Consider the following 21507-nt stretch of genomic DNA (forward strand, 5'->3'; position numbering starts at 1 on the left):
AGCCCATAGTTGGCCCTACATATTTTTGGGTCCTGTGGTATTGTTTCAAACCCAGGCCCATTTCAGCCCATCGTTGGCTTTCATATTTAGCCCATAGTTGGCCTATTATTTGTAATTTGGCATTTGTGGTATTGTTTTAAACCTATGCTATTTCAGCCCTTAGTTGGCTTCCATGTAAGGTCATAGTTGGCCCGTTCCGGCCCAAAAGTTGCTGCTGTTCAAGAGCTGCCGATGCTTCCAAATCTGACGTCATCAAGAAGCAAACTCAAGATTTCACAAGTTTCCACCTTGAGTTTGAGGGGGAATGTTAGAGATAATATATTGGTTGTCCCACATTGCCTAAGTGAGGAGAAGCTTTGGCCATTGGCTTATATAAAAGCTTCATCCTCTTGTCCCACATTGTTAAAATAGAAGGCTCATTTATATTATAGTCTCTATAAATAAGAGAGCACTCATTGTATTCAATTGATTCAATAAAAAGCATAATGTAGCCCTTTGGGCTTTATCTTGTAGATGTAGGTCATAGACCGAACCACGTAAATTCTCTTGTCTCTTTTATTTTATTATTCTGCTTTTTATTTTATTATTCCTCATTTTATTTCTTTTAGATTTAGATTTCTTTCATTCACGGTGGAGACTTCATCCACCCCAACGAAGTTATCAATTCAGCTACCAAATTTATAGAAGGCTACTGAGCAGCCATGGAGAACGAATGTGTTGTGGGGGCACCAGTCGACAATCTGCTGGGACCGTCTGATGTTGTCTGTTGGAAACCACCAGCACCAGGAACGTACTCTTAAAACAACCTGGGATACTGCTCTGGACTTAACACGAGGTTTTTGAATGAAATCAGATCTATTACTAAAAAAAAAGAAATTAATAAAAAAAAAAAAGGTGGCCGATCGAATGATGATAACGATCTCACAGTGTAAACGGTTGGTCGCCCAGTTGTTTTCGGCTTCTGGCACACGTGCCAGGAGTCTTTCTCTCATGCCCTTTACTTGCCATAGGTAAAGGGCCCACTCATCAACCAGTGTGCGTCACGGCCACAAAACGTGTTTTCATTTTGACAAATCCACACACCCGCTCGTCACTATAGCATTCACTAGGCGTCCTCTTTCACCTCCGTTCTCTCTCGTCACCGCCTCCTCCTCCTAACATCCTCCGCGAACGGGGCGCTCCGCTAAAATGCGCCGTGCGTGACTCACTCTATCTCCATTACAAGTCACTGCTCACTCTTTGATCTCTCTCTTTCTCTGAGAAACTTCACAGTCCAGCTTAAGCGAAACTGTGATGGCGAATTGGATCTCATCCAAACTCAAAGCAGCCGAAAGTATTCTCCATCAGGCATTTCTCTTTCCTTCTTCTTTATTTGTTAGAAAAACGCTTCTTCTTCTTCTTCTTCTTTTCCTTCTCTATGTTTGGTTCCCGAGAGAACGGAGGAAAATTAGAGAAATTTTGATATAGAGGTCTCGCATTTTTTTTTTCTTGGTCAAATGCTTAATTGAGTTAATTTCTGCATTTTTCTGATCCAAAACAACGACTTCAATTTGTCTTTTGCTCATAAGTTTCTCAATTCTCAGCGATCAGATATAGCTGTATGATATTATTCATGTACATGTGTGTTCATATATTATGACATATTGATCTGCCTTTAATGCTTTTCATTTTTTCGAATTTTTATGTTTAGTAATCATATTAGTATTATTTGTGTAATGGACGGTTCAGATCGATCAGCAAGCGGCTGATTCGCTTCGCAAGAACGAAACGACTCCTGCCGACGAACTAAATTTTGATTCACCAACAAAAACCGGAGACGTTGTGCCTCTGAAGGATCAATTGAAGAAGAGAACGTTAGATAACAATGACTATCAAGGCAAATTGCTCAGAGATCCAAATTTTACCACACCTAATACTAGGGACAAAGAGATTTCTAGTTCTCCAAAACCCTCTCCCAAACCCAAGTCTACGCTTACGGATAGTGACTGGACCGAGCTCCTTAGTACGCCAAATCAGAGCACAAATTCTGGGGTGAATCGCAGTAATGGGGGAACTGTGATTCGTGGGTTGAAGAAGAAGGATGGTAAGAGACAGGGGAGTTCAGGGTCAAATTTGTTGGTATCGGAGGTAAAGAGGAATCAAAAGAATACTAATAGTGTTTTGAAGTCAGGGCAGAGGTTGGGAGAGGGAAGTAAGTTAAATGGGAAGGTGGGTGATGGGGAAGACTCTAGCTCTTCTGATTCGTTGGGGAGGTCTTCAAGTGTTGATTTGCAGAGGGATGGTAGGTACTTGAAAGGGAGAGAAAGTGAGAGAAATGAAGCAGGTGTGAAGCTTGTAGGAAAACCAAAGAGTGAGGGAAATGAAGAAGATGGTGGGATTTTTGAGTCGAAGGAAATTCCTTTTGAGAATTCTTCATGGTCGTTGAGCAAGAGTCAACCTATGGAGATGTTGTCGGTCTTGGGGAAGGTTGATGGGGTATCTGATGTGAAGACAAGGGTGGATAATGTTGAAGGCAGGTTAACAAGTAATATCAGGGGGAAGCACGAAACCCTTGCAGCCTTCCGAAATTCTGTCTCTGATGATTTAAAGAGAGGTTCTTCCTCAACAACTCACGGGAGCTCTGATTCGGATTCAGATTCAGGTTCATCTTCTGACTCTGAAAGTGAACGCGAGAGGGAGGAAAAGAAGAGGAGGATGGAGAAGATTCTGGCTGAGAAAGTGGCAGCTAGAGCTGTGGAGGCTATCAAAGAACGGGAGAACAGGGTTGCCAGATTAGAGGGGGAGAAGCAGAGCTTGGAGAAAATATTTGAGGAACGAGCTAAACAACAAGCACAAGAGGTAACATCTTTCACTTTTTGTTATTCCTTTTCTTTCTTATAATTTTGGCTTTGGATTGGCATTGAGGTTGATTGACATCATGTTTGGTTAAGAAAAAGAAACCATGTTATTTGATTTCTTTTGGGGTCTTTGAAGTTATGTGCGCGTAATTATGAAAATATGATGCACTTTTTTTTCTTTCTTTATTATTATTATTATTATCAGTTTGTTTCTTGTAGAGAAAGAACGTTTCTTGTAGAGAAAGAACCTGCATAGTGTATCCTTTTTTATGTGACTGCAAAGCATTGTAAATTTTTTATATTTTTCTGGATAAGTAATAAGATTCTATTAAATGAAAGGACATAACCCCAATGCACTGGATGTATTCAAGAGATATGCAGAAAGAAAGAAGACCATCATAAAATCTAGAATAAACAGAAGTGCAAATTTGATGCAAAAGGCGAAACGCGAAATATTGATTTATGGGGCTGTTAGGATTTAATTTTATGTTTTATCGGTGCTCTTGTTTCTCTTATATTCTTCGTGTACAAGGATTTTCCTTTTTCTTCAATAAAATTATTATTATTCATCAAAATTTTTTTTTATGTTTTATTTAGTTTTTAAGAGTAAATGGTATTGTTTTTGGTAATTCAATAAATAGGTGATTGTCCTAGAGTATTTTAGGCAATTTAATAAATGGGCATTGTTCTAGATTATGTTATGACGGCGCCTAGGGCTACAAGTCCATTTTTAGCAATTATTTTCCTTGCTCAATAAGAGATCTTCAATAAGAGATCTTCCCAAATGACAAGTATCTTGCTCATTTGGCAAGTATCCGTTAGGCTGTTATTTAGTTTGGCAAGTAGCCGTTGAGTATTATTTTATTTCCAATAAGGGTTCTACCTTGAAATGGCTAGTAATAATGTAATGTAATAATGTGGGCAGCACGTAAGTCCACTAGGGGTAGGTTTTGGGACTCGATCAAACTCTATTTAATCTTCCTATTGTAATGGACGGGGATCATTACCTTTTGATGAATAAAGCCATGGTTTTTTCTCCTTGAGGTGTGATTCCTCCGTTGCCCAACGAGACATTGGTTGCTCTCTTGTTTTTTTAATCGTCCCTAACCCTCTGCTGCGTCAATTTTGGTATCAGAGCGCCCTGGTTATCTTTCTGCAGATAATCGTAGATCCAACCATCACTACACTCTTCTGTCATACCTTACCAGACACCCCAAACCATACATATAGACCACCTCCCTAACCGCGACCTTTAACCTGTCTTTCCTGATGAGTACCCGCAGCGGAAGAGCGTATAACGCTGCCCAACTCACCCAACAGTAGCGGGATGAGATGCTATTGAATCTGGTCAACCAGATAGGTAACCTGAGCAAGAAGGTGGACACGATGTGGAATCACCACGTGGAAAGACCAGGAGGTTCGGGGGAGAAGAAGAACGGTGAAGAAGCCGAGGGAGAAGATCCGATTGGAGGTGATGACATGCGGCCGCGTTTTAACGCAGCTTACCATGACTTAGACTATGCGCCCCGCTATCCCAACAACACTGGACCCCGTTTCTATAGCGGAGAAGAGAACCCATATTTTGAAGGCTATACTAACCAAGTTGACAAAGCAACAAAACGGGTCCGGATTGAGGTCCCAGACTTTCATGGTAAGCTTGATCCTTATGCCTTCCAGGACTGGTTAACGTCCTTAGAAGACTACTTTGAATGGTTTGGACTGGCGCCTGCACGACAGGTTCGGTTCGTGAAAATGAAATTGAAGGGGCAAGCTCGGGTTTGGTGGCAAAGCGTAGACACTTGCATCGTCTTTGTCAACCACCCATTGCTGATTGGAGCGAGATGAAACTCAAACTCCAGGAAAAATATCTACCAGTCGACTATGAGGAGGTCCTATTCGAGGAGCTGTTACTGCTAAGGCAGGGTCACTTATCCGTTGAAGAATTCACCAACAAGTTTCACGAACTGTCCATCCGTAGCCGTATATTGGAGACACGCCAAACTATTGCTCGTTATAAGGCGAGCCTACGGGAAGACATTAAGAAGGAACTCCTCACGGTGCGGCTTGTCAGTATTGAGGAGGCATACCAGTTGGCGTTGCGAGTGGAGCAGCAACTGCGGAATTCCACCACCCGCCGCACGTTCCAAGGATGGAACAATCCCCCATCTCGCAGTTCCACCACTGCGGCTTCACGAACAGCTCCCAGTGTACTAGAACGTCTTCCCGTCAGGGGGGGCCAGCTGGCAAATTGTACCACAGTGGAACGTGAGGATCCAAAGGGCAAGGCTGCAATTCACAACCGGCCCGAAAGAGGTAAAGAAGAATGCTACCGCTGTGATGGCCGAGGCCACTACACAGTAGTTTGTCCTACAAGAGAGCAGAAATTCACAATGATTTGCAGAGAAACCGATCCTCAAGTGGAGGCCGATGAATACCAACCAACCCCTACTATACAAGAAGATCTCATAATGTGGAAATACCCGAGGAAGTTTTGGAGTGCTCCACCCTACCATTGTGTGTCATCCGAAGAGTACTCACTGGACAGAAGAAGCCCGAGCTTGAGGCAGACGACTGGCTCCGAAACAACATCTTTCATACTAGAGTTGAGCATAACGGACGAGCATTGAACCTCATCATTGATAACGGAAGCGGTATGAACATAATTTCCAAGGACATCATGCGCAAGCTGGAGTTGCTGTTGGAGAAGCACCCGCAGCCCTACAAGCTTAGTTGGGTGGATGATACCTCCATACCGGTAAGGCATCGCTCTTCTCTTACTTTTTCCCTGGGCAACTCATATGAGGATATGTTGTGGTGTGACGTCATCCCCATGCAAGCGTGCCATGTGCTGCTTGGTCGATCTTGGTTATATGATCGACGGGTACTATATGATGGGTTTGCAAACATGTATACTTTTTTGCATAAGGACAAAAAAAAAGTCCTTAAGCCCATGAGAGTCCAGGATTTTAATGCCCCCTCTGAAGAAGCTAGAGTATTGTCCTTGCGGCAGTTCTCCATGGCTTGCCGAGACCACCAGGTTATCCTTGCTGTGGTAGCCAAGTCTGTCGTAGATGAAGTGGCATTGTCGTGGCCGGAAGAAGTGCAAAACCTCCTAACAGAATTTGCGGACTTGACTCCTGATGAACTCCCACAGTCCCTCCCATCGATGCGGGACATCCAACATGCTATTGATTTGGTCCCGGGAGCCTCCCTACCCAACCTCCCTGCCTACAGGATGAGCCCCGGAAGAACACCGTGAGATGCATCGACAATCCAGGATTTATTGGACAAAGGCTTCATCCGAGAAAGCCTAAGCCCATGTGCTGTCCCGGCCTTTCTCACCCCCAAGAAGGATGGTAGTTGGCGGATGTGTGTTGACAGCCGTGCCATCAACGAAATAATGGTAAAGTACCGCTTCCCTATTCCCTGTTTAGATGATATGCTGGATGTCTTGTATGGCTCACAGGTGTTTTCAAAAATCGATCTCCGGAGTGGCTACCATTAGATTCGCATTCGCACCGGCGATGAATGGAAGACCGCTTTCAAAACCCGGGCAGGGTTATTTGAGTGGTTTGTCATGCCCTTCGGGCTCACTAATGCCCCAAGCACATTCATACGCGTCATGACACAAGTCCTACGGCCATTCATTGACAAATTTGTTGTCGTTTATTTCGACGACATTCTCATCTTTAGCCGAGACTACTTAGAGCACCTGCAGCATATTCGCCAAGTCCTGGAGGTCCTAAGGATTGAGAGCCTCCTCATCCATCTTAAGAAGTGTACATCTGCTCAAACATCTGTTTTGTTTCTGGGCTTTGTTATCTCTGCGCAGGGAATCTCAGTAGATTCATCCAAAATTCAAGCTATCACTGAGTGGCCTACTCCAACCACTGTACATGATGTTCGGAGCTTCCACCGGTTGGCATCTTTTTATCGCAAGTTTATCAAGAACTTCAGTGCGATCATGGCTCCCCTAACCGAATGTACCAAGGCAGGACCGTTCACATGGACCCCTACCGCCCAGCGGGCTTTTGACACCATCAAGAACAAGCTCACGGAAACCCCTGTCCTAAAGCTTGTAGAATTTTTGCAACCTTTTGAAGTCACCTGTGATGCGTCACATGTGGGTGTTGGGGGTGTCCTCAGCCAACAACACCACCCAATAGCCTATTTCAGCGAGAAACTTAACGAGACACGGCAACGGTACCCCGCCTATGACTTAGAGTTATATGCAATCATCCAATCACTCAAATATTGGCGACACTACCTTATCCACCGGGAATTCGTACTCTACACTGATCACAACTCTCTACGCCATATTCAGTTTCAGAAGAAGCTTAATGCCCGGCATGCTCGCTGGGTGGATTATTTGCAGCAATTTACATTTGTGTTGAAGCATAAGGCGGGTAGCGAGAATCGCGTTGCGGATGCACTTAGTCGTCGGGCTCATGTTCTCACCTTGCTCGCGGTGACTGTCACAGGGTTTGAAGAACTTAAACGCTGCTACTCGGGAGACCCTGACATCGGTCTCATTCATGCGGAAGTCCTGAACGGGGCTTCGTCCACTCACCCCCACTATATTGTCCAAGATGGGTACCTCTTCTTCAAAAACCGATTGTGCCTCCCCAAGACCTTCACCCGTGAGTTTGTGATTCAAAAATTGCATGAAGGAGGGCTAGCTGGTCACTTCGGTCGTGACAAAACCATTAGCCTCATTGAAGATTGTTTCTTTTGGCCTGGTTTGCGCCGTGATGTTACCACAGTAACCCAGCGTTGCCGTGTATGCCAACTAGCTAAGGGGCAACGTCAGAACTCGGAACTGTACACGCCCCTGCCTATCCCACAACTCCTTGGACAGACCTGAGTATGGATTTTGTTCTTGGCCTTCCCCGTACACTTCGCGGCCATGACTCCATTTTTGTGGTGGTGGACCGGTTCTCTAAAATGGGCCATTTTCTGGCCTGCTCCCGCACCTTTGATGCATCCCGTATTGCTACTCTATTTTTCACTGAGGTGGTTTGCTTACATGGGTTACCCTCCACCATTGTCTCCGACAGGGATGTCAAGTTTGTCAGTTATTTTTGGAAGACATTATGGGCCAAGTTGGGAACAAAGTTGCAATTTTCCAGCGCCTACCATCCGCAGACGGACGGCCAAACGGAGGCGGTCAATCGCAGTTTGGGCAACCTCTTACGATGCCTTGTTACTGACCATGTTACCTCATGGGATCTCCTCCTTCCCCAAGCTGAGTTTGCATACAACAACTCAGTCAACCGCAGCACTAGGCGCTCTCCGTTCGAAATTGTTTCTGGACTTCAACCCCGCACTCCAATCGACCTGGTGCCGTTGCCCCTGCCTCCCCGGGTTAGTGAGGGTGCTGTCGACTTTCTTCGACATATTCATGACATCCACGAGGAGGTTCGGAAAAAGATCGCTGTGAGCAATGATCGTTACAAAACTCGGGTGGACGCTCACAGGCGAGTCGTAGAATTTCAACCAGGGGATTTGGTGGTGATCCACCTCCGACCGGAACGCTTCACCAAAGGCTCCCTCCATAAGCTTCATTCCCGCCGTGCTGGGCCATTCCAAGTTCTTCAAAACTGGGAAATAATGCTTACCGCGTTGACCTTCCTTCCCACTTAACCTTCAGCCCCATCTTCAATGTGGCCGACCTCACGCCTTGTCATGGCCCTCCAGATACTTCCTCTACTCCGTCAATCTCTCTCCCATCTACTGCCAAACCTCGGGAGAAAATCGAAGACATCTTGGACGACCAAATTGTTTCCACCCACCGTGGTGGCTACTAGAAGTTCTTAGTCAAGTGGAAAAACCGCCCACCCTCCAACGGTTGTTGGTTACAGACCGAGGAGGTCCAAAGGTTGAATCCCGACCTCTATGAAATTTATCAAGCCCGCCATCCGCCGGAGTCGAATGCCTGTCCGGTGGGGGGAAATTGACGGCGCCTAGGGCTACAAGTCCATTTTTAGCAATTATTTTCCTTGCTCAATAAGAGATCTTCCCAAATGAAAAGTATCTTGCTCATTTGGCAAGTATCCGTTAGGCTGTTATTTAGTTTGGCAAGTAGCCGTTGAGTATTATTTTATTTCCAATAAGGGTTCTACCCTAAAATGGCTAGTAAAAATGTAATAATGTGGGCAGCACGTAGTCCACTAGGGGTAGGTTTTGGGACTCGGTCGAACTCTATTTAATCTTCCTATTGTAATGGACAGGGATCATTACCTTTTGATGAATAAAGCCATGGTTTTTTCTCCGTGAGGTGTGATTCCTCCTTTGCCCAACGAGACGTTGGTTGTTCTTTCTCCTGTTTTTTTAATCGTCCCTAACCCTCTGCTGCGTCATGTTAGGGAAGTCAATAAATGGCTGTTGTACTAAGGTTTAATCATTAGTCTATTTAAGTGTCTTTTGTACTCCAATGGAGGGGCACTGATTGAAATTAAAACAAAATAATAAAAAAAAATGGAGAATTGATTCTTCTCCTTCTCTTTCTCTCCCCCCTCCCCAGCTTCTTCTCTCTTTCTCTCTTCTCTCCCTTTGCTCTTTTCCCGGCTTCTCCCTTTCTAGCTTTTTCTTTCTCTTCTTTCTCTCTCCTCTCTTAGCTTCTTTCTCCTTTCTTTGCCCTAATTTGGCTTTGTGATTTTTGTGACTATTTTGTCCCCCATCAAACTGGTATTAGAGCAAAACCCAATTGCTTCCCATAACAATCGTGTGATCCACATTCGTCCTACACCAACGGATCTAGTGCCATGACAACCACCACTCAAATACAACCGCTATCCACCATCTCAGGCCTTCTCCCTGCCACCCGAAGCAACCTATAAAAGCTCAACTTCTAACCACCAAAAACAACCACTGTTCAAAAAAAAATCCCACACAACCACATCACCCATCAGACCAAACAATTGAGAGCATAACACCTGACAGTTTTCCAAACACCCATCACCCAACATTCGCCGCAACCCCACACCCAAACCCACCACTGCACGTAGCCACCCACTCCCAAACCCAACCACCGTGCCTTTCGACGCACGACAGTACACCCTTCGTTGGCCACCACAAACGCTCTGCCCAGAACAACTGCCCCAAGCCACAATCTTGCGACCACAGTGCCCCTGTTGGCTGTCCTCATTGTCAGCCTACCACCTAGACAACACTGTGATAGCCGACCCGCGGTGCATGAAAGAGAGTGCATGAAAGAGAGAGACCGTTGCGTAGTCCTGCCATGTCAATCACCAGTGTGTTGTCCCTGTGCCATCACAATCCCTTCAGCCACCGCAGTCTCTATCGGTAACTGAGAGTTTGAACCCACTTGGCCACACTGTATCCACGCCCAATTCTCACTCCCATTGTTGTTGTGCACGAATAAACGTGTGTTTGAAGCTTTGGTCAGCAGGCCAACGTAAAATAAAAATAAAAATGTGTTTTGGACACTATTGCCGTTACTAGTTGGACCCTTTTTTAGAGGTTGGGCTTGGACCCACAAATTTTTTGAGCAAATGTTTTCAATCTTTTTGCATTTCAAATCTCAAGGTTCAGTTTTCTCCAACCAGAGAAAAATGATACAAAAGGCAAAAAATGCAAAATATTGATTTATGGTGTTATTAGGATTTTTATTATGTTTTATTTAATTTGTAAAAGTCACTGGTAATGTTTTTGGTAATTCGATAAATAGGTGACTGTCTTAGCATTTTTTTTTTATAAGTAAGAAAACTTTATACCTAAGCGTAAGGCGCCCACAAGTACACTGGGAGTATACACAGGAACAGCCAAAGCTAACCCATAAAAAGAAAAATCCAAACAAACCCATAAGAACCAACCATAAAACCCATATGCAGCACCCACAGCACCCAGAACCACAAGAAGCCCAAAAATGGGCGTTATTCTAGATTATGTTAAGTAAGTCAATAAATGGGCGTTGCCCTAGGGTCTAGTTGCTAGTCTATTTAAGTGTCTTTTGTACTCTAATGGAGGGAGACTTGCTTGAATAAAACAATGAAGAATTGATTCTTCTCCCTCTCTCTCCCCCCTTCCCCAGCTTCTTCTCTCTCTCTCTCTCTCTCTCTCTCTCTCTCCCCTTTTCCTCTTTTCCCCTCTCTCATTCTTGCTTCTTCTTTCTCTTCTTTCTTTCTCCTCTCTTAGCTTCTTTTTTCCTTACCTTGCCCTAATTTTGCTGTGATTTTTGTGACTATTTTGTCCCCCATCAAAATTACTTCCCTATGTCTTCTACAAATGTTGTATCTTCTTGATATTTTTTAACTTAAAAAGAAAAGATAGAAACACAGAATCAAATTAAGTGGATGGGCTAAGTTAAACTGTATTTTTCTGTACTGAATCTAACCTTAGGAATCCGATGGTCCATTTGCGTGTTGGATTTTTTGAAATCAAAAATTCAGAATTCAATTCTAATTCACTGCGCGAATTTCAAGGTTTGACTTTGTGAGATAAAATTTGAAAAAGTTGAACAAAATATGATTTGTTTTTTAAAAAAGTAGAGAAAAGTAGAGAAGAATCAGAATTCAACTCTGTTCCCAAACAGACTACCTGACACTTTCATTTGGAGCAGGGTCAAGTTAGTGGGTAATTAGTAGAGACCTAAGTTGGATTCAGGATTGAGGTTACCCCGTACAGTCCAGATATTAGTTGTGTTTAGTAAAATTACTCTGCTACCTTAATTGTTCCACCCCTCCCCGCGCACCAACATAAGGGACTGACCTTTGTGAACTAAATCCCAAACGAAGTGGGAGAGTTATGTGGAGAGGGGAATAATTTGCAAATTTTTGTTGAGAGGAGAAAAGTATTCAGTTGGAGAAGACGAGATGAGATTGTCTTCTCAAATAGAAACTAGAGAGATAAAGGGAATAAATACAAATTGCTGAAGGAAATAAAAAGAAATTGTGTGAATTCACATACCATAAAGTACTTTTGTCTCTCTATTTAAGAGCGCAAATTGGATCCTGAATCATTATTCCTGGAGCTCAATGGAACTGCATGACAGACAAGAAGTTGCTAAGTGATCTGTTATCATCCAATATTTTAGCATTAGCGTGATTCTGTTCCACAAATATTATTCAAATTATTATTTTGTTACCCCTAGTCCCTCATAAAAGCTCTAAAAGCTCCACTTTAAGAGTGTCTTCCTCACAACAGGTATTATGGGAGGCATTATTGCCTTTATTATTTATACAGAAACTATTAATAAAAAATGTTCTACAGATTGATTAAAGCATTGATCCTTGCTATTATTCACTATGTCACCTCCCATTGGAGAGACTTGGTGTGATCTAGGGTTGAATCCATGTCAGGGAAGGACATAGGAAGGGGGAGGATTATTTGCAAGACAACTGAGCTTTTGTTCCTCCATGGTCTTTAAGAATAGCCTTTATAACTGATCTCATCCATAGGGCAGCAACTCAGGTGGGTTGTCAGGTCGGAGGTTATCCAAAGCTCAAACACAAGAATTGGAACATACATCTATAGCCAACTTAATTTTTGAACCCGTCCAATTCAAGCTCAAATCTAATGCTAGGGCGAGGCCAGGTCCAGTTGGCTCAGATAGTTTGACAAAAGAATCACAAGGTATAAACAACAAAGTAAATAGACCACTGCAGCACTGCAATTTCTTACTTCTAGTTATACAAATGGTACAAGGGCTTGTTTGGTAATGTGTTTGGAAAGTCTTTTCTCTTTTTAATCACAAAAACTCACTTTTTTGATAACAAGTTAACAAATAACACACTTTTCAAAAAACAAAACACAACTCTTTTTTTTGAAAAAAAAAAAAAACACAAAACACTTAGAAATTTTTTCTAAAAATATTTTGAGAAAGCACATGCTTATTTTTTTCAAGTGTGGAGGCTGACTTGTTATTTATTAAAATAATAATAATAATAATAAATAAATAAATAAATATTAATAATTAATTAATTAATTAAATTAGATAGACAGAGATGCTAACTTGTTATTTTACCAAACAATTTTCTTTTGTGAACCCTACAAACAACACTTCTCAAATGTTCCATCGAAACACTTCTCAACTATCTATCACATCAAGAACTCGTCAAATCAAAACACAAAAACCATTTTCAAAACACTTTCCAAACATACATTAAGTTGTGCTTGACATATGAAGAGCATATTGCACGCAAACTGCAACTTTCAAATGAAAACACATCTTATCTTTTGATGCTTGTAGTCTCTTTCTCTGATGTGTATGATTGTGAAATAGGCCACCTGTTGTCAAATTGTCCTTGAAACTCTTGTAGCGGTCGTATACTTAGTCTTATCTTCTTTCTTGTTTCAGGCTTCAGAGCTGCAGACAACCATGATGGAAACACTAGAAGCTGTTGACTTCGAGAAACTGAAGCATAATAATACTAGAAGGGAAGCCTTTGCACGATTGGCTAAATTAGAGGTAATTTAACATGCTTCAGTGTCTGCTTTTAGACCGCTTCCATCCTTCCCCCCCCCCCCCCCCTTCTCTCTCTCTCTCTCTCCATTTTGGGGGTATGCTGCTACTTATGGCAATAAATATTTCTGCTTTACTAAAGCTTATACAATGCAGTTAACCAGGTTATACTGTTGTTACTAAAGGTAAAAAATTCTTGCAGACTGCCAATGCTGATCTTGCAAGATCCCTTGCTACCATGCAGTGGAATATTGAAGCACAGGTATGATGAGATTCTTGATCCAAATGATTGTGTCAGTCCAATCTGTGAGTTCTTAATCAAGTTTCTGACTTAAAAAAAGTAGTTCACTTGGTTTGAATTCTTGATTTGTGTAATGATAGTGGATACAACTAGAAAATTTTGTGACTTCTGATTTTATGCTTATCCTACATTTTGGTTGTTTTCTATATTTCATATGTGCTTTGGCATCAATTCTAACTGTGCTCTTTGGATTTGGAGTGCTTTGATTGTGTGGTCTCATATATTACCTCTGCAGTTAGTGATGTTTCAGAGATTTTATACAAATGTTTATCTTAATATTGTAAGTTTTAGGTCCCATATCAGCTCTCTGATTTGCCATTGCTATGGAATGTCTATAGTTGCCATACAACCCTAGTTTAGATGTAAAGAAACATGTCTATAAATATTTCTGTTTATAAAGAAATATTTGACCATGATTAAAAAAAAAAAAAACTGAATTTGCAGGAGAGTCTGCAAATATATCAAAGTACACTGTAGTTTGATGGTCTTGCACCCATTGTCCCTTTCAATGCAAATAAGTCTATTTATTCAATTTGAATTTGGAGCATGTGGGTACTGCTATGGAAGTGCCCCAAAAATTCGTTATATTTTAAAATCAATGTGCAAGCCCCAAAAGTCAAAAAGCATACAGTCGAGTTCCTGCATGACATTGCTAGGCTAGTCTAAATTTTAAACACCAAGACATCAACAAAAGAAACCCTAAACCAGCAAATTCATCTTCTTACTTTACACAAGTTAAATTAGTTGGATGTTTTGAGCCCAGGAGCTAATAAGTAATTTCCTTTTCTGGAATCACATGCAGTTGGATAAGGAAACATGAATCAACTTTCCTTTTCCAATTTATAGCTTTTAAATTGGTCGATATTTGGAATCCTGAATCCATGTATTCTATATTCCACCTATGAGACACGATTAACACAGAGACTGACAATCACACGACTCCAATCTGAGTCCATTTGAAGCTGATAGAGGTTCATGATTTGTCATTAAAGGATCACTTCTATCTGTGCTTATCTAACCTTGTTTTCTTTAGCTTATTTTACTTGCTACAAAAACTTACTGGGCATTCATATTGTAAAACAAATCTATTTCATGTTAGTCTCTCCCTGTAATGACATTATGGAATTTTGTTACTCCACTAATACATGTAATGTTTATGGCCATTGGCTCAGGTGGTAATGGGGTAGGGATAGCATAGGTCTGAGTTTCAAATGTCAAATCAGAAATGAATGAGTGAATCAATAAATAAATAATATATAGAAACATTTATGCTTATGCCTTTTATTTTGCATATGTTTGGACCAGGTTAATCGGGTAGCAGAACTCCGACAACAAATTGACCTGAAAGAAGCAACCCATGAAGGTATACCTCCTAGATAACAAAGCAAAAAAACTGAATGAACTTTTTTTCCCCTTTGATTCTGCCTTTCTGTTTTCAACTGCAGCTGACACAACTACTTTGCCAAAGGAACTGAATATGATATCTATAATACCTAATTACTTCTCAATGAAAGAGGATTTAAAGGTTTGACAAGGGCAAAAATCTCAAATGCAAGAATGTAGTTTTATGCGTACTTGGTTTCTACAGATAATAATAAATGAAAAGAATAAGGATGTCGAAATTTAATTAGGATGTCGAAATTTTATTAGAAGTATGGATTTAGGGCAACTTATGTTGTTAGGTTTTGTGCGATTAATTGACATATGACAGATTTGAAACCTGCGTACACTGCCTTATGTAGTAGGCTATGGCTAGGGGAACCTGTATTTTGGAGTTTGCCATGGCAGCGTAAGAAACGCTTCAGAGTTTATGGATTAAATCATGGTGTGAATAGGCATGGTTTAGGAGCAACAAGGGGCTAAAGTTGAAGATTCCACTATGTTCTGGGCTGGGACTAATATTAAGGGTTTTAAGGTTTGTTTTGATAGGTTATTTGGTGTCTAAGGCTTGGGTAAAACTAAGGATTATTGGCTTTCAATGGTTGTAAGAAAGGGTTATGGTTCTGAGATGCTAAGAGCTAAGAAAACAGTAGTATAAGGGGCTGTTCTAGGGATGAGCTGGAACCCTTGAAAAATAGTAGTGCATAGTGAGAAGAAACTAGTAAACTGTCTTCAGTACTCAAAACACCAAATATTCATGTTATGCACTAACAAACAAGCAAGGGATTGAGCTTTAAAAAGCCGTTGCGCTAATGTGCAGTACTTTTTTTGCTGCAGTACTTTTCTTGCTAAAAACTCTTTTCAAATCTTCTTTGGACAGCATTAGGTAGGACTTCATGTATATAGCAATCAAATTTGAAGTAAATAATATATTATGTATGCATGTATGTAGTTCATTGACTGTATATTATTAAATCAATGTCTAACATTGCCAATATTATGATCAAATTATCTTGGCTTTTTGATAGCTTGGTCCTTAAAACTCCCTTTTCTCCTTGTAGAGCTCAGGAGAAGGATCTCAGATTCTTACCAGACTGGAACGTCTCTAAAACAAGTGAGTTATATTCTGTATGTGATGATATTGGTGCATAAATAGAGGTTAGAGAAAGAGAAAAGAGGGGGGCGGGGGTGGTGGGGGTTTCACAATTGGAGGAGCTATGCACTCTTTCTAGCTTTCATGATTACTCGTGCCACAACAGGAATTTCTTGGAGTGTTTTGGGCCTGTGGGTTTTTTGGAGGGTTGTTCGGGTTTTCTTGTGGGTTTTGGGGGATTTGTTGGGTTGGGGCGTCTTTGGGGCTGGTTTGGGTGTTTGATGGGGCTTCAACTGTTTTTTGGGATTTAGGTTTCATGTGGGTTTTGGGTGTTATGAGTGCTTTGGTCCATGTGGGTTTTTTGGGTTCTGTTTTGTGGGTTGGTTGGGTTGTTCCTGTGTATTTAGGAGCGCCTTACGCTTTTTAATAAAACTTTTCTTACTTATCAAAACAGGAATTTCTTGACCTTTTGTGATAATCTTTGCATTACTGAAAATGTTGCAGTTAGCTGCTTCAAAAGGAATTGAACTTGAACGAGAGATACTTGAGGCAGAGTACTCTATTATATCTGATAAAGTCGTACAATTGCAAGATAAGGTAAGGTTTTCAAGTTTTTGATATATTTCTATCAAGTAGGTTTAGGTTTAGGTTTAGGTTTGATCATTTTATCAGGGCAATGTCCTTGAGATATCCACTCCACCTTTCTTTTGGAAATGAAATCCAGATAATTAATTTATTGAACTCCTGTCTTTGTTTTTTTTTTTTTTTGATAAGTAAAAAACTCCTGTCTTTGTTAAGTGACAAAGTGTACGTTTTAGGGGTAAGTCTAGAAAGAGGAAAGGTTGTGGTACAAGTCATGTCCTAGGCTTATGGTCCCAATATGCTGAGATTGGCTTGATGCAACACCTCCAAGTGTGCTACGACATCCACTTTGTTTTTCTTATGATGGAGATGGAGTCTCTACGTCATCTATTGTAATGGATGTCAGAAGGGCCATTTTGGTTGGCATACACTTTTGCTAATGGGTTTGGACAGAAGCTAGAGAGTTTGGAGTTTTATGGATCTTATAAGCTTTGGATTTCACTAACAGGGCATATCAATTTAGATAAAGAATTGTTATTTCTGTGGTTTTCTGATGGTTTTCAAAAGTTGCATTCTAAGTTCCTTATTCTAACATATCCTATTGACCTGATTTATCTTGAGTTTGACTGATGTGTTGATACTTCTTTTTGCTATATGTACTCTTTTTCCAATCAATATATTATGCTTACAGCATCATCTACATTGCAGGCAAAGAAGCTGGAAGAAAACATTGAAATGACAAGGAAAGAGATGGAGGATCCAACTGAAGTAGAAATTGAGCTCAAGCGAAGGCTTGGTCAGATGACTGACCATTTAATCCAGAAACAAGCCCAGGTTTGTGTTAAAGCATCTTTGATAATTCAAAGGGTTTCCTAGTATTGTTATTTCTTTGATGAATGAGACCATTTGATACATCTGGTTTAGCTTGATAAGGCCTTACATAGAAGTGATGAAAACATACAATTAAAGCTTGTAAGGTGCTTATAGATGCATGAAGGCAATAGTAGAGTGAGCATATCTTAAATATGTGCAGCTGATATGCCTTTTGAGCTTTGGAGGGATGGGAGCCATGAAAGTTAATTAGCCATATCGAATTTACAACTACTACTAGGTCATTGACCCCTGAGTACTTTCCAAGAAAAATATGCTCTAATGTTATCTTCCCCAAATTTTAATATGATAACTGTTGGGAGATTTGCATGGAAAATGTTAGAGAGAAAGAGGAGGCTTGTGCAACTAACATAGCCTACCTCACACATAATCATATAGGCTTTGAGAAATATGACAATGACTAAAATACCCCCAAACCCTAATACATTCTTCTAACACTCCCCCTCAAGCTGGAGCATATATATCATGTAAACCCAGCTTGGAACAAATAAACTCTTAACCGGTTACGATTTTGTAATCCAAACTTCATGAATGTTGTAGATATATCTCCATCAAGTATTTTGTCTCGAACGATGACGATCGACCTCAATATGTTTAGTCGTTTCATGAAAAGCTGGATTAGATGCAATATGTAAAGCAACCTGGTTATCACAGATTACGGGATAGGAGTAGGAGCTGAGAACCCAATCTCCTAAAGAAAATTTTGTAACCATGTCAACTCACTAGTAGTATGAGCCATTGCCCTGTATTCTGCTTCAGCAATGTCTGTGTCTTACTCTTCCAAGTTACAAGATTACTCCTGAAGAATGTGCAATATCCTGTAGTAGACCGTCTATCTGAAGGAGAACTTGCTCAATCTGCATTAGTAAAACCTTCTACCCTAAGATGTCCATTTGGTCTATACAGTATTCCTAGACCAGGTGTCTCTTCAAATACCGAATAATCCGAGTAACAACTTCCCAATGTAAAACCCGAGGAACTTCCAAGAACTGATTAACAACGCTAACTGCATATGAAATACCTGGCTTGGTGATAGTAAGATAGTTCAACTTCCCAACTAGACGACGGTACCAGCCAGAATCTTCAAATAATTTACCTTCACCCTTAAGTTTTTCTTATTTGGATCCATCAGAAGTGAGAACCCAAAAGAGCGGTCTCTTCTAATAACTCAAGTACATACTTTCTCTGAGATAAGTTGATACCCGTTCGAGATCTAGCAACTTCAATACCTAGAAAATATTGAAGTTTGTGCAAATCCTTTGTATGAAACAGCTCCTATATAAATTGTTTTAATCAGCCAATGCCTCTTGAATCATCTCCAGTAATAACGTTATGTTGGAGATGATCCCAAATATCTTTGGCAGTAGGAAGATAGAGACATGAGGATCCAGTGTGAGGCTCAATACTTTTCAACATAAGAGATATACTTTGATTGTCTTCCTGGTCCCAAAGGCTCTTGGAGCTAGAGTCCGGAGGTTTCCCTGATTGCAAATGAGAATACAGACCTTTCCCTCTCAGGAATAACTCCACATATAGCCACCAATAAACCTAGTTTTTTCCCATTTAGTTTCACATGTCATAGGAGCAGTGCCCATGGAAGCAGAAGTGATTAAATCTGAGCTAGTGGTCATAATGTGTCGGCAGTGCTGAACAATGCCAAATAACTACAACAGTCTGCCAAAGACAATGTAGAAATAGGCCAATACTCACGTAAAACAGCCACAAACCGAGGCAAAACAACCAAGAAAGTGCATAAAATGAACAAAGACCGGCTGAAATATACTTGTGGCAACTGAAAACAACTCAAACCATGTCAGTACCGAAAGAAATAGACAAAAACTGACCTGAACCAGAGTGAACTGGATTCAAAATAACCTGAACCGTGTTGAATCGTGCTGAACTGGGCGGTAAATGAACCGAATCTGATTGGACCCGGCCCAAACCAAAATGCGGATAGCCTTATCCTGGTTTGAGATTGGCCTTATCCCAAAAAGCGACAGGGAGCACCTGTATCCAAACAGGTTGCTTCTTCTCTGAAAGCCATCGGAAAGTTGCCGGTGACACCCAGACCTTGCCAGCGAGTGGCAGCAACCACTCTAACGACAACGAACAAAACCAGCGCAGATGACAACCACACAATTTCCACCGAGACCCACGCAGAGAAGAAACCAAACCACCACAACACTTGTCTCCGGCCACCGCAGACAATACAAGCCACCAAATATAGCACTGACCAACCGACTACACCAATCAATCACCAACAACATCGACAGAGCCAACTTAAAACCCAGAGCCATGAGTGTAGTTCCGCTGGCCACACCAAACCCACCAACAAAGACGAAGCCAACCATGGCAATGACGACGAGATCACCCCACTTATGACTGTGAGCTCGGCGCCTTCAGTCTCCTACTATGGGCATGAAGCCCTGTAATTCAGTTTTCTTCGATCAGCAGCAAGACGAGTGGGTGAGAGACAAAACAAGAAGAAAAAAAAAAAAAAAAAAAAAAAAACCCTATGATCTGATACTATGTTGAGTGATTTGCATGAAAAATATTAGAGAGAGAGGAGGCTTGTGCAACTTACACATTATTATATAGGCTTTGGGAAATATGACAATGACTAAAATACCCCCAAACCCTAATACATTCTTCTAACAAGAACAATTTTCGAGGACCAAAAATTTTCATTTTCTTTTTTAATGAAACTGATCTTGCTTCCTGGTTTGCCATGAATAGGCTTCTCTCCTTATTGTTAAGGCCCCAGGTCTGATTAATTGCTCATTTGATCAGGACTATCTTGCATAATGTGTCCTACCCGTTATGCTTCTCTGCAATACGTCTATCAGCTACTTCAGAACTTTATTATGATCTGATTCTATTGTTGGCAAAAGACTCCTTTGTATCGATAACACAAATTATCTTAGGACCTAATGTTCGATTTTCTTTCTATGAGTAGCTAAAATGTATTTATTTTAGATGATTAAGTCGATTATAATAGAATGATATGAAATGCCAGTGGTTTGTGGTAAGATCATCAAATTTTAAAATTCTTATTGTTCAACCAGGTCGAGGCTCTCTCCTCAGAGAAGGCGACTCTTCTCTTCAGAATTGAGGTACATTGTCACCCTAGAGTATCATCTACAGACAATTTCTACATAAACATATAATAATGATTTGCACTTTATACTTCGATGCACTCTGTAGGCGGTTTCAAGGTTACTAGATGAAAACAAGTCTGTTACTTCATCGAGGGACGTGGAATCAGGAACGTGGATGCTCTCAGAATCAAACTTGGGACCTCTGCTTCATGATAGGATTCGTTCAGGCAGGAAGCACTTGGGATCATTGCTCCAGCAGTTGGACTCTATTTTCTTGGCTGGTGAGGTATTTCTGAGGAGGAATTCCAGAGCGAAGGTGTGGTCTCTGGTTTACCTTGTATGCCTTCACTTCTGGGTCATCTATATTTTAATGTCCCACTCTCAAGAATCAGATGGGGCTAAATCTGGTGCTATCATTTCCTTGGAAAACATCAATAACACTGCAGGTGTATGATTTGTAATAAATGGTGCCTTTTTTTTTTTTCTTTTTCTTTTTTATTATTATTCATTTGGATGCCTCAGCTTTTTAGAGGTCTTAAATGCTAGGGGTGTGCCATGTGCACTAGTGCCCCCAGGCCCCCCGCAGCGATTAACACAATATGTAGGGATGTAATTGTTCATACATATATGGAAACTTAACATCAATTCAAAGCAAAAAAAAGTAAAAAAAGGAATATTCTTCTCGGATTTAATTTTAGTAACCAGGAAGTAGGAGGCTAGAATGCTTCTCTGTTTTCTTAGTTTTCCACTAAGATTTCACTTTGATATAGGAAATGAGAGACAGTTGTTAAAGTATTAATTAATGGTTAAATTTATTATTTTTTATAAGATTAAGTTTTTGGAATAAGTGGTGATTTAATCATTTAATTAATGTTTTAACAGTTTCCTTTTACTTTTATTTT

At 40.9% G+C, this 21507-nt stretch overlaps 1 protein-coding gene across 1 annotated transcript; it reads left to right on the forward strand.

Annotated features, from left to right (window-relative positions):
- The first annotated feature begins 1049 nt into the window (after positions 1-1049).
- On the forward strand, positions 1050-21089 carry LOC133866460 (golgin candidate 2). The gene is made up of 10 exons (XM_062302995.1): positions 1050-1347; positions 1729-2838; positions 13156-13266; positions 13463-13522; positions 14867-14924; positions 16003-16055; positions 16539-16631; positions 17325-17450; positions 20573-20620; positions 20712-21089. Exons 1-10 carry the CDS (start codon positions 1294-1296, stop codon positions 21057-21059), a joined length of 2061 nt encoding a protein of 686 aa, XP_062158979.1. The 5' UTR covers positions 1050-1293; the 3' UTR covers positions 21060-21089.
- Positions 21090-21507: the final 418 nt, after the last annotated feature.

This window comes from Alnus glutinosa, chromosome 4 (assembly GCF_958979055.1).
Source record: "Alnus glutinosa chromosome 4, dhAlnGlut1.1, whole genome shotgun sequence".
Classification (NCBI taxonomy): domain Eukaryota; kingdom Viridiplantae; phylum Streptophyta; class Magnoliopsida; order Fagales; family Betulaceae; genus Alnus; species Alnus glutinosa.

What these genes read in the sequence shown, in the direction of transcription:
- LOC133866460 (XM_062302995.1), top strand. Translation starts at nt 1,294, where the DNA reads ATGGCGAATTGGATCTCATCCAAACTCAAAGCAGCCGAAAGTATTCTC. An exon ending in AGTGGAATATTGAAGCACAG is followed by an intron (nt 13,523 to 14,866) that starts GTATGATGAGAT and finishes TGTTTGGACCAG; the next exon opens with GTTAATCGGGTAGCAGAACT. An exon ending in TCGTACAATTGCAAGATAAG is followed by an intron (nt 16,632 to 17,324) that starts GTAAGGTTTTCA and finishes TCTACATTGCAG; the next exon opens with GCAAAGAAGCTGGAAGAAAA.